Source organism: Ixodes scapularis, unplaced genomic scaffold (genome assembly GCF_016920785.2).
Source record: "Ixodes scapularis isolate PalLabHiFi unplaced genomic scaffold, ASM1692078v2 PGA_scaffold3__209_contigs__length_174095766, whole genome shotgun sequence".
Lineage (NCBI taxonomy): Eukaryota > Metazoa > Arthropoda > Arachnida > Ixodida > Ixodidae > Ixodes > Ixodes scapularis.
Window position 1 is genome coordinate 116,899,647 of NW_024609868.1, and position 13,962 is coordinate 116,913,608.

The 13,962-nt window shown below is 46.2% G+C and overlaps 1 protein-coding gene and 1 pseudogene across 1 annotated transcript in view; one reads left to right on the plus strand and one right to left on the minus strand.

Annotated features, from left to right (window-relative positions):
* The first annotated feature begins 1,916 nt into the window (after positions 1-1,916).
* On the plus strand, positions 1,917-3,533 carry LOC120836996 (annotated as a pseudogene).
* A 6,494-nt stretch (positions 3,534-10,027) lies between these two features.
* Positions 10,028-13,962, minus strand: part of LOC8053579 (cytochrome P450 3A5) — a 42,307-nt gene continuing 38,372 nt past the window's right edge. Inside the window, exon 6 of the mRNA XM_040206155.2 lies at positions 10,028-11,209. Coding sequence (XP_040062089.1) covers positions 10,274-11,209 — 936 coding nt within the window. The 3' untranslated portion in view covers positions 10,028-10,273. The remainder of the gene's footprint in view (positions 11,210-13,962) is intronic.

Sequence of the window (13,962 nt, forward strand, 5' to 3'; positions counted from 1 at the left end):
GAGTTAGTCAACCACCAGGTTTAACGCAATCGGTCGAAAGCAAGTACCCCTAAGAGTGTGTGGCCTGCGACTTTTTCGGTTCCTTTCCCCGTAGTCCACGCGGCAATCAGTATTTCCTAGTAGTGACCGACCATTTCACGAATTGGGTCGAAATGTTTCCTTTGCGCAAACTAGACTCTAGGAAAATCTGGGACTGTCTTCTCGAGACGTTCGCGCGCTTTGGCTTTGCCGCAACGCTTATTACAGACAACGCTCCTTATTTTGTTAGCAAGGTGTTTGTGGATGCGTGTAAGGCGCTAGGCATACGGCACAAACGGACTTCGCCATACCATCCACAGGCGAATATCACGGAGAGAGTGAACCGTAACCTGAAGCAGATACTTGTATCGCATACAGAGCGACACAAAGACTGCGACGTTAATTTGGCAGAAATGACATTCGCTACCCGCACAACAATCAACCGGTCCTCGGGTTTTACTCGGGCTCAACTTAACTTTGGGAAAGAGCTCGTGTTTCCCCCGGGAAACGGCCTCCTTTGCACAGAACCTGCGAGCATGCAGCGCACTACCACACAGTTCACAGAAGATCTCCGAATGCGTTTCACGGAGAACCTGCGTGAAGCTCGTGAGGAGCCTCAACGCCTCGAGACTGCAGCAGGCAAACCAGTACAACAAGGGGGGGGGGGGGGGGGCGAAATCTGCTGTTCAAGGTAGGAGATCTGGTATTGAGGCGAACTCATCCGCTGAGTGATGCTGCTGAAGGCTTCACGGCCTCTTTAGCAAAGAGGTGGGATGACCCCAACCGTGTTAGTAGGAAGCTGTCCAACCCGTCTTATGAGCTGGTGCAGTGCGAATCTGGTGAAGTGTGCGGGTTTATTGATGTCGCCGACCTAAAAGCTTTCTATGAACCCGAGGAGGTAGATCTGTCGCAGGTTCCAGATGGCGACTATCCGGACCACCACTCGGAAGATTCCACACCGTCCCTGCCGCGGTACAACTTGAGATGGCAGTGAAGACGACCGGGAGTAGCACAAGCTCTAAGTGCATTATGTTCATGCCCTCTTCGGTGGTTTTTTTCTTTTTTTTTTGTTGGGGGGGGGGGGGGGGGGAAGAGAAAGTAGCCGCGCTCCCGCATTCACAGTGGGGCAGGCGTCTTTCGTGTGCGCGGCCAATTATTCCTACCGCGCCATGGCCTCATGTTGTTTATAATTTCTAGTTCCTCGCGCCAGACAGCGGCGACGCAGCTCCCATCATCAGACCACCCCCCCACAGCTGCATCGGTACTGTCCGGAAGTACTGACGTCGAACCCGTTCTCGCCCATCTGAGAAGACCCTTACTGACTCAGAAGGAAGGCCCCCCCCAAGACCATCTAAGACGTCCTCTGTTTTCATTTTTGGAATGGGGGAGATGTGTGGGCAACCTGGGGATTCTAAGCTTTTGGCCCGCTGCCTCTCCGACAATCATGAGTGGTCTTCTTGACCAAGTGGGGGCCAAGGGCAACTGGCCACGCGAGCGGCGCTCCGCCGCTGGAAAAGGGCCGTCGCAGCGGATGCGCGGGGGCGGTTGGGATCGCGGCGCAGGCGATAGCGGTCGTTAAATGTTTACGTGTTGTTGAACCGGTGTGCTGTCATTGCCCAAGACGAGTAACAGCAAAGGAAATCCCACAACCTCAAGTCAGCCTGATTTGAGGTCTACCGACTATACTTCAATCAGAGTCAATGAGAGCTCGGCGTTCTTACGTCACCATAACCCCTACAAAAGAAGCAGACGAACTTGTGCTCCGCATTAGAGTTCCTCGAGCCATTCGGCCTCGCCAAAAGCCTACAGAAGTTTCCCTCCCCTCTCCACGCCTTTTCCGTTACACCAAGGAGTACCTACAAGGCTCTATCCTCTCTCCCACCCTTTTCAATCTTGCCATGAGCAAACTTCCCGCACAACTCGACACCATCTCCCACCTCAAATTATCCATTTACGCCGATGACGTTACCCCATGGACCGATACCGGTTCCCCCGGCCAGCAGGAAGAGACAGTGCAACACGCCTGCGACACTGTCGCACGCTATGCCATTAGTATAGGTCTGGCCTGTTCTCCATCTAAATCGGAACTCCTCGTCATATCCAACCGCAAAAACAATCCCGACAGGCGGCTGATCATCGTACACCTCGACGGCACTCCCATACCCCAACGTCCACAAATCAAGCTCTTAGGCCTCACCATTCAAAACAACGGTGAAAGCGATATCACCGCCTCCACCCTCTCCAAGCAGATAAATCATATCACACACATCCTCGGCCGCGTTTCCCGCCGCCGCAGAGGCCTCAAAGAGAGCGACATGAGACGAGCCATCGAAGCTCTCATCTACTCTCTCGTACTCAACCATATCCCGTATACACCCCGCTCACTACCCGTCAGCTCAAACACCTCCAGACACAGCTCCGCAAACCCACCCGCCTTACTCTCGGCGTGCCACAGTACGCTCCCCTAGAGCACTTACAACAGATGGACCCCTTCAACACACTCGAGGAGCGAGTCGACTTGCACCGACTGGGTCAACAGTAACGCCAAACCACGTCAATGCAGGGTCGCTACATCCTCAACTCTCTCGGTTACGACACCCTGCACCTCCCTCCCATCGAAACAACCACGCCTCCCTGGGATACCATACCCAAATCACCACTCCCCATTCCCAAACATATGAATCCCGGCAGCAACCCGGAACGCCGCAAGCACAGAGCCAAACGCATATTCCAAAAACTCGCCATACTTCAGGCACAGCAGCACCTCATCTACTACACGGACGCCAGCTACGGCCGTGGCACCAAACTCGGCCGCACCGCAATTCATTGTCCCCAGACCAACACAACGCTTAGGCAAACATACACCGAAGCGCTTTCGGCAGACCCCCTGGAGACTCAGGCGCTGTGCTCCGCCATTCACCATGCCATCGCCAACCCCCACGAGGGACACAGCTCCATCACTTTCCTGACAGATTTCCAAAAGGCAGTCCGCACATTTCAGTACAACCAACTTCCCTACTACATGTCGCGCGAGCTTCGAGCCGCCCTCAACACCACCCCCACCCTTCGCTTCTGCATCTATTGAATCCCTGGCCACGCTCTAATCCCAGGCAATGAACGAGCACATTCACTTTCCCGAGTCACTTCCACTCCGGGACCTGCGATTAACCGGCCTACGTCCTATGACCCCCAACTCCAGCGCAATGAATACCATCAACAGCGCTCCGACACACTCCGACAACTCCGCGAATCCAGACTCGCCCTCGTACCACCGCCTCCCACACCCTCCCGACAACAGGCCAGCTCTCTACGCCGAGCACATACCCACATGCTATCCTCCCCACACGATACTCATATCTTCCAAGGCGCTCAGGGCACAGCTAAGTGTCCCTTCTGCACTGGCTACCCAAAACAACACGCGCACCTACTGGCAATGCCTCCATGCACAACCATCCATCCGCTCTACACTTTCCAAGCTCCCTCCCGGGGTTTGGCCCACGACATGGAAAGAGTAGCTCTGTCCCACAAATCACACTGCTTAAGTTGTGGCCGACTACAGGTTTTCTATTAGTGTTAAAAGGATTATTGTTGTTTTAAACAGCTCGCACCAAGTATTTTCCTGAAATCCATAGGTTCAAGGAAATTATTATGTGGGTGTTTGCAGACAGTCATGGTGACACCGATTTTTAATGTCAGGTGTTCTACTTATTCAGAATTAATTGAGCCTGTAATCATTGTAGGTCGCAAATTAAATTTTTATGCTATGCAATGGGCACAATCGTTCATAATGACTAGCTCTACCTAGGGGAACTTTATACGTTTACTACGGCAAAATAGTTTTGTAATTCATTTATTGAACTCCTGCACTTACCTTGTTTTTAGCTTTTTATATTTTTTACGATGCTGAGACAAGATCCTGGAAATTGTTTTTCTAAAACTACGGTAAATATTTCGAGTTGATCAACTTTCTCGCAAAGCAGTTGAAAGAGCCAAACCCTGTAATGTACGGAGGAAACTCACCGAATGACGCGGCCGGCAGTTTGTTTAAATCTATAAGAAACAGTCGGCACTGTAACAGTAATTATGACAAGTCACTTTCTTATGTAATGCTCATTGTTGCACATCAAACTACTTTTTCCGCCTACACTCATTTTCGGTAGACTCATTCACCGAACTCCCTCCCCAGACTGCAGTGCTTGGTTCTCCGAAGTAGTTTGCATGAATATAAATGCAACAGGTTTCTTTGAGTGTGCGTCTAACACATATTCTTCATATTGATTGTGCTAACTGTTTTCATGAACATATTGATAATTGTATCCACATTCTACCTAATAATTTACTTTTTTACTCATCTGTGCTTGTTGAGCCGTACTCAAGCCCATACACCTTGTACTTCACTATTACATCAATGTATGAAAGTGTTGATGCCGAGTGAAAATTCAAGGTACGGGATCTGTCATGCGAGTTAAGAACCAAGAAAAAAGCTCTCTAAAGGAAATTTTGTTAAAAAGGGCTGTATGGGCATCAGAACAGCACCATGCCATGCTAAAAAAATGCCAACTATTCTTAGGTATGCAAGGATGACAGTGCTGCGCCATTTCTGATATGTCACAAAACAATCAGTGGCATACAGTGTTCCTTATGGATGTTTAAACTTTCAAATTCAAAGTTGGGGAGTTTTATTCAAGAACGATCCTCACTACAAATGTATTTAGAGATTTGAGCCACCGACTAATGCATGACTATGTGGCAAATATTCATTTTCATATGCATTATGGTTTACAAGGTCTAGCCTGTACTGATTTATTGCATTCATGCTGAATCTGGGAGGGGTTTTCTGGGAATGAATAAAGAAATAAACATTTCTTGAAATCAAAATATTTCAGATCGGACAAAAGGAATGATATTAGAGCGGTATCTTAGATTCTCTTCTTTGTCTTATCTCTTATTTTCACTTTATTTCATGTGAGGCATTTAGTTTTTCGGAGCGCAGCTCTTAAGTGTCCGTTTCGCGGCGTCGCCGTCGGGATAATTGCCCCGCTAAACTTGACAGGAAATGGAATTAACGTTGAGGTCATGTGACGTTATTTTTCTCGCTAAATTTAGGGGAGAAATTGAATTTGTTTATGGTTGACGTGACACAAAGTCATGCGACGTCATTTTCCCCGCTACATCCAGAGGGAAAATTGAATTGGTGTCGAGGTCACGTGACAATAATTTCCCCGTTAAATTTAGTGGGAAAATTTTCCGGATAAATTTAGGAAAATTTCCTGCTAAATGGGCGGGGGCAGAAGAGGAAGAGGGGAGGGGGAGGAGTGAAATACCCTCCCATCCTCCTTTTTGAGAGCTGCGCTCTAATTTCGCATTAGAGAGAATTGTAAACGTTTTTTTTTTTTTCATTTTTCATCTATGTTTGTTCAATTTTTATATCGCAGGTGTGCTCGCAGCACAACTGTGGGTTGTGCTGATCCTCTACGCACAAGTTAGGATCTTCGGAGTGGCAAGAGTGGGAGTTTGGCCTGACAGCTCAAGAAACATCTTTGTTCAGTATTGAATTTATAATTGTCATCTGTTGAGCAAAGTTAAGTTTTGCTGTATGCAATTCTTCTAGAAATAAATACTCGCTACGAAATTTACCACGTCACTGCATTTCGCCACTGCTCTTAGCGCTCCTCGAGGATTTCGGACGAGAGCTTATTGATGTGCAAACATCATGCTTGTTTGAAACCACTCGCTAATGTAGAGACTCGCTGACATGCAGCGTTCCAATGGGAGGCTGGATGTCCGCCAGTCTCTCCTAAACGATGCAAACGGGGAAGGAACCATACAGACATATCGTTTTAGGGGACATTCTATATAGGGTGTTTTTTTGGTATGTTTTACAGATTTGTCGATAAAAAGCCGTAAAAGATTCTCTTACGCACTCTGTGCACGTAAGTTATATGGCCAGGGCGGTATAGTATAAGGGATAATTGTAGTTATGAGCCGGTTTATTAAAAGGAAGTGCAAGGCTTCTTTAAGAAAACAAGATAAAGGTTGATTCTAGTGCAGTTTTATCCAGTGAATCTGAATATCCCGTTCGTTTTCCCCAAAGATATAACTAAACATGAGGAAACACAATAAACATTCGACAAGTAGTGACGTCGTAAGAGGATCTCGAGGGCCGCGCGTCCAATCGCAAGCTTTTAGGTATATCCTTCTGCACTGGCACCAGTCGTGACGTCTTTTTCTGCCCTTTTAGAACATAGCGTGTGCGTGCATTGCTTTGATAGGCGCTGGAGATGTGTTAGCGGAGATTTCGAAGGCTCCTTCTCTGACGTCACTCTCCGGGAAACAGTACCCTCAGTGGTACTTTGAAAATGATTCTATGCACCCTCGATTCACCAAATTAAGAAATAATTTTGATATTTGAGATCCTGGAGGTCAATTGTAGATTTAAATGTGTTTTCTCATATAGAAAACCGCTTCAGCCTCCCTTTAACTATAGTATGTTCCTTAAATTTTTAATTAGGAAAAATAGACTCATGGTTCCAATTAGAAACTTGCTAAGCATAATCAAAAAACAGTAAATTAACTTTTTTTGTGGAGATATAAGACAAAACCAGCATTTTCACGTTGTTCTAAAAAAAAGCTAAATTTGGATGCGTTTCCAGCCTTCGGTTTCTTATCAGAGAGCATCTTTGCGCCCGCGATCGTGCTGCCCGGTGGCCGCAGTGCGAAGCCACCTTCTCGCCTCTTTCGTAGGATGGAGGAAATGAGGACGCACGTGTGTTGCACGTCTAAGCCCTTGGGGAACAGGACCGTGGACGCAGAGATGCACTCCGATAAGATACTGAAACCTAGAAACGCATCCAAATGATGTGTTTTTACTGAATGCGTGAAATGTTACCAATGCGTTATACCCCCCTAAAAAAGAATTGATTTAGTGGTTTTCGATGACTCTCAGCAAGTTTCTAATTGAAACCACATGTTTATTCTCCCTAATTTAAAAGTTAATCAACAATTTTTATTAGATTATCCGACTGATCGTTACGATCAGGCCCCTATACTACGTACCCCTGACCGCATAACTCACGTGCACAAACCGCATAAGTGTAGCTGTCACGACCTTTTTATACAAATATGTAAAGCTTCGAAAAATCGCCCTGTATAACAGTGAAAAAGCGATACCAGCGTGTGACTCCACCATGGTGGTATCGCCTTTTCTCTGGTATGGGACATCCCATAATACGTCATGCTTGTATGGTTCCGTCCGCCTCCATGGGTCCGCCATGATCTAATAGCGGGTATAGCTAGGATGTCCCATAATACGACTCTCTTACGTGCTTCCATCCGCGTGTATGGTTCCGCCTTAATCCACTATGGTGGAGCCGCCTTTTCGCTGGTATAGGATGTCCCACATACGTTTACGCTTGTATGAGGCTTTTTTCCATTTTCTTTCCATCGTCAAGGTTTTCCAACAGCTGCGCCTGCGCGCCGACGGCCTTGACTGCAGAGTTCCGGGCGTCGTAGCGGGTTGCGGAGAGCGTTGTGGGACGGCGAGAAGGATTTACGAAGACTTTACATTGTCGCCGATGTGACCGTGTGCTCGCGTATCAGTGGTGTGACAGCAAGATGAGATGACGTAAACTGTCGGGCATTGATGCCGCTGGTCTGGCCATGATCGGAGGGGGCGGGGTGTCGCAGGTTGACATTCTGATTTACATAAATGTTCACTTACACGCCGTAAAAAGTTTGTTTTTATTCTATTGCCTGGTGATTCATAGCTTCGTCAGATGACTACCCAACAATATTTTCAATCAACGTATATGACGCTTTTTAGAAGCCACAAAACATCGGTATCATAGTTCTTTTTCTAATCTTAAAATTGAGTATGTGCCTTCAATGACCCACGACGTTGATTATATTTGGCGGTTGTGTATAAACCATAGAAAATGGCACGCGTTCGCAAAGAGGGGAGTAAGGGCGACTCAAACCGGCCAGATCTCGAGCGGCGGTTTACGGGTGGAAAATAAAAAGAAATAAAAACGAATTTTGAGCCGCAATTTGGCTTCTGAGTAGTTGGGCTCTCATGTGTTATGCATAAATAAAAGCCTCGGCTAGCATAAATACCCCGTCAGTGTCCCTTTAAAGAGTCTAAGACCGCTTGAGGTATTACGGTGCAATCGATCGACCTGCGGATAGTTATGTTGGAACGCTTGCCCGATCCAGCTCCCATCATATAGTGGCCAATGTGACTGTCATCTGCGTTATCCAGTTATCCTCTCCCCGAGAGCGATTGCGCTCTGGGGGAAGGACTGAGCAGTCTTGAAATATTTTGTAAAGTACACATATTTACAGCTTGGGATTTTATAATTGAGGGAGGATGCTAATATTGTCAAAAAAGCTGTTCCTTATTTTGCTGTTAAATATACTACAGTTCCTAGAGAAACTGCCCTCCAATATTCGCGCTGGGATGAGCTCTAGAAGTTTTCGTGCTCACCACGACGTAGCTCCATACACTTAACACCTGCCGCAAGTCGCGTCTTTGACGCATTCATATTGATCGAAATGCGATATCTCTGTCGGTGAAGATTAATTCAAGACGACAGTTGCAGCTGTACACGAACAGCCCACATAGAGGAACACACACTACGATAGAAAAGCTGGCTACGACATGCTGTGCGGGAAAGCATAAACATGGCTTGGAACCGCAGTGGAGCGGCTTGTATTATTGGCTTTCAAATAATTATAGTATGATCGTTTACTTTTTTACAGCGGAGCTGTTAAGGGCCAGTTTCCCCAGGATCGTGTCCGGTATCAAACTAATGTCGACACCCATGGTCCACACAAAACTCTGGTTGCCGCCGTCGCTCATAGATGGCAGTAGCTGTACAGAGTGTTGTGTTTGCCAGTTGTCTGATTGCCGCCGTCGCTCATAGATCGCGTCAACCTTTCCAGCCTCGGCAACCGGACAATTGGTTGCTGCCGTCGCTCATAGATGGCGACAACATTTCTTCGGAGGAAGAAGAGCGAAAACGGAACGAGCGGCAATGTGTGCAGCAGCGCGAATGGTTCCGCATCCGACGCGAGGCCGCTATCGCCAGAAGCCCCACTGCGTCGAGCGCTTCAGATTTCCTTGCGAAAGAAGAGCAAATCGCTCGCCTGGAAAGCTACTGCCGAGAACAGAAGCTACAGCTCCGCTGCTCTGATTTTTTCTTCACCAAAGTGGAACGGCTGAAAGTTTTTTTTTTTTTACTAAGTGATTCATCATTCAAGACGTTCAAAATACTTTCAGAGGTATGACATTACTGAAAAGAGAATTGATCATGCTGGGAATATTATTTGTTGCTTAGTTGATCACCGTCAAAATGCATGCCTTCAAAACGATGAATATAGAAGCCGGATACGCAGAGCTCCGAAGGAGTAATCGGGTTAAGGTGCTGTTTTAGGGAAAAAAAGAAATGTGGCTCTTGTAGTGGTGTTTGTATGTACCGTGTATGAGTATGAGCTCGTTGTATATGTTTGGCGGATGTTTATGGTACGCGTAATGTATCTATTTGAGCACTAATAAAGGCAATAAACGTGCCCCAAGAGCAATGATGGCGTCATCAAATAAAACTATTTTTGTAGCACACGAATTGGGACATTTTTTGCCACCTGGCCGAGCTACTTGCAACTACTCCGCTTGACCTTGCCATCTCGTGGCGAGCGATTTAAGCTTCTTTCACGCTTCGCGGTACCGTGCAAACATAAGCGAAGCGGGCTGCCTCGAATTTGTTCTTTTGAGTGCGGCTTTTGGTTTTGCAAATGCTTTACCACTCCTCCATCATGTGCGGTGCAAACGAAGGAATTGTGGCTCGAGGAATAGCAAAGGTAAGACGTAAAGTGCGCGAGGTACCCGGGTATCGGTTGTCTCCGTTTAACATCGCAGTGCTGACGACGATAAAAATGAGTGACTGCTACCGAAACGCAAGTTTTTTTACCTACAGGGAAGGTGGCTTCGGAGATAAATGCAGTTCGAGGGAAGCCCGTGTTACGCTTTTATTTTCTGCTCCTCTCGCCCCCTAGAACAGACGTACCTCCTCGTTAAGCTTTATTGACCCAGATTTGCTCGACTCGGGGCCGCCATATTGAGAGGCAGGCGACGAAGAAACTTTGCTCCCTTGCTTTCAGGCACAACAGTTTCTTCTTTTTTGAAGGAAGAATGGTTACGAGAGCGTTCCCTCTTTAGGGAGGACTATATAAACCTTTTTTTTCTAAGAGTGTACGAGAGCTACCTGTGCTCAAATTTAACGCTGATTCCTTTCTCCGGGTTGATTGCCGCGGTGGGAACTACCAGTTTCACTGGGTCCTGAGTTTCCTTGCATTGCCTGATCCTGTACTTGCGAATCAATTTGCACAGTGCCATCTTAATTTCGAGCAGAGCGAACCTCTTCCCGATGCACACTCGGGGCCCTAATCCAAAGGGCAAGTACGCTGCAGATTGACTGCCGTTCAGTCCTTCGGCGAATCGCTCTGGATCAAACTTGAAAGGCTCTGACCAGTGTTCAGGGTCGTGGTGAATGTGCCATGTAGGAACCATGATATTTGCTTCAGCCGGAATGAACTGTCCCATGATTGTGGTGTCCTGTCGACAATGTCTGCTGACGAAGAGGACGACAGGAGGGTACAGGCGCAGACTTTCGCAAATGACCATGTCGAGACGCTTGAGCTCTTGGACGCCGTCGTATGTCAGATCCTGGTCTTTTTCCGGGAACACTTTGTTAAGTTCTTTCAAGATTCGGTCTTGCTCTTCAGGATACTTGGCCAGCAGGTGGATGACGAAGGCGAGCGACGTAGCCGTTGTTTCATAGCCTGCGGCCAAGAAGATGAAGCAATTGCCGACAAGATGACGGTCTTCCATGAGTTTTTTTCTTTCGCCCGTGTTGTTGGTGTTGTCCAGGATGCCAGCCTGGGCGTCGAGCATCATCTGTAGCATGTCGGTTGTCCTGGGGCTTTGACCTTTTCGGCGAAGTTCAATGACCTGACGGACGTTGTCAAAGATTCGCGTCAACGTTTTGATGTAACTCGTGAAGGAAATCAAGCTGGTAATTATTTTGCACAAAATTGGAAATCGAATGGCATGACGAAGAATGCCGTCGTCTGCTTCTACGAACATTTTTCGTATGCTCAGCAACAGTGGGTCGTTAGGATTCTTCTGGCAATCCACCTATCAATAGAAGAAGAGAATGTATATGGCTTATTAGAAGGAACGTATACTTTGTGGGCTGCATAACTGCACAGCACAAAATATATCCCTCGATATGGAACATTAAATAACGTGCAAAACAACCTTAAGTAATTCATGTTTCTTACCGCATGTAGCAAAAGCATGGACTATGATTTCACAGTACGGGAGAGACAATAAAAATTGAGAATATTTATGTTTTATTTTTTGACAAGTTTACTTGGCTTTAGCCTCAGAAACCAGTACATGACTATGTATAATATGCATAATCGATGTCAGTAAAGACGCTTGAAAGATATAATTGTTTTATGGCACGTTTTTCGTAATATTGCTGAATGACACGTAAATTGATATCTTTTCAAAGCTGCGTATAGTTGACTACACGTGGACCCTATTTCATATAAGACTAGCAAATACTATGAGTAAAGGGCGCACAAAAGACAACACGAAAGAAAGTAGAACCCACACAGCACTATGATCTCTTTCACCTTAAGTCAAGACTCAGCCGAAGCCACCAGCCAATTGGACCAATCAAACAGCGCGAAAAGGCGCGACATTATGGTGGTTGTCACGTGTCTCTACGTGTTGCAAAGAAGACCCTGTGCCTTGCACTTTTCATGCTGCGATTGGTCCTACCAGCTCGGAGCGTCGGCTGCGTCCAGACTTAAAAAGGAAAACGAAGTACAACTTGCTAAGAGTATCTTTTTTCGAGATTGTGGAATCTATACGAGCAAAACAAGTTACATAAAATCGGAAAAAAAGCATCTTGGAACCCTCGGGAAATCACCCCTACCTATCTGGATACATTCGTTCCCTACGGGATAAAAAAAAAAAAAAATTACTTAGCGGTGACAATGTTTTTTTTCAGGTACGCGAATGCTTTAGCTTAGATTATTTATCAGGTACCCCGATTGTAAGCTCTCGCTAATATAACACATTTCAGCATCATTTTTGGTTGCGACGCAGAAATACCTCGCAACCGCAATTGTGGCAGTGCATGCCGAGGTGGCGTGGTAGCAGTTTTGTACGTTATATATTTAGGTTCTCTTAATCGAGAGTCACACTACGCATACATTGTATACAAAGACATGGCGTCCGCCGCAGACATGATGACGTAATTAATTGCGGTCAAGCCTCAACCATGTTTAAAGCATTTTTTTTTCAGACATGTGTATGCGTCGAACATGTCTGCAAGCAGTCTTTTTGTATGACAAATGAGATTGGATTCATCATACAGGGAACAATCCTGTCTCAGGCAGTGTCTGCATAATAGCAGTGGGGCCGCTGATTAAAGCGATATTTAACTCGTCTGCCTGTATGGCCAATGTACTGCTTTACAAGGTACAGGGAGCTGAAAAAGACTTCGCCCGTGGTGCAATCAGCAAAACAGTTTTTATATTTTTTGTAACAACCCTGTGCCTATTTGCCAGGTCGATCCGACTTGTGTTTGCAAAGCCGGGACAACATACTAAACCCCCCCAAAAAAAAGAAGAAAGGAAAGGTTAAAATTGATTCGCGCATTGATTTCCCGAGATAATGTGAAACCCTGTGAATGTACGGAGTTATGCGGCGACTTTTCTTCATATCTGTACACTTGCTCAGATTATCGTTGACAGGGTATTCTACAGCGAAGCTGTTTATTGCTAGGGTTCCTTGGATTTTTTGTGTGCGTTTACAAAAACTCAGGTAGCGAATTTGATGCAAAATCGCTTCATTTTATGCAAAAGCTTATACGTCTCATCCCTTGGACATGCATTTTCAGTAGATTAGTTATCAATATGCGCCATTTTCAAGATCAGTAAACTTTCAGATAGATAATAAAGGTTTCTCAAAGATTTGCCGCTCTCCGACCCGCGTCGGCCATGTCTACGCTCGCACCGCCCTCTCTTTGTCGTCTTTGTCGTGCTTAGTTTCCTTTTCATCCGCTCTACCGAGGTGGCGGTCCCCTCGCGTGTGTTTACTTTCGCCGGGTGGCAATCTTGTCGCGCGTGTCTAGTTTCCATCGGCTCCTCTGGGCGGAGATAGTCGTCCATGCCAAATAAGGAGCACCGATCAAGACCACAATAAATGTGTTTGATTACATTTCGTCACAATGACCACCGATCAAGACAATACATGTGTTCGTACTTTTGTTCAAAATTCCGTGTCACGTTTGTGCCGTGTGCTAAACAGCTTCGGTGGAGAGTGGAATGGCTCATGATTTGGTTTACTTTCTTTATGTACTTTCTTCATTGCTATTATCCTAGAAGGATTCTGTATCTAGATATGCACAGATGACACGCGCGAGTGTTCAAGGAGGCACTTATTTATGTGTGCCATGTATCTTGTTATTGCTGGCATGTATACAACGGATTTTGCAGTACAGTCGCAGTTCCGCTCTCACGCTAACATTTTTTTTCTCCCCTCATACTGTAGATTACAGAATGGAAAGACTGGCGTGACCAGGTGGTTCCTAACACAAATCATGAGTCATTTATAGAAACGTGCCAGCGCCTGCGTCCCGAGGAGAATCTCTATAATTTGTCTTATTTTAAGTATTTCGTTTTTATGTTAAGTCGAAAAGGAGTTCTGTGCAACGTGTTAACCTGATTTCGCAACTTGTTCTTTTTTTATTACATATGGTGTGATCATGTTTTTATCAATCGATTTTACCGCCCACCCCCTCATGTAATGCGTCTTTAAAACACGCCATTCAGGTAAATGAAATGAAATGAAACAGTGAAAAATCCCGAGCG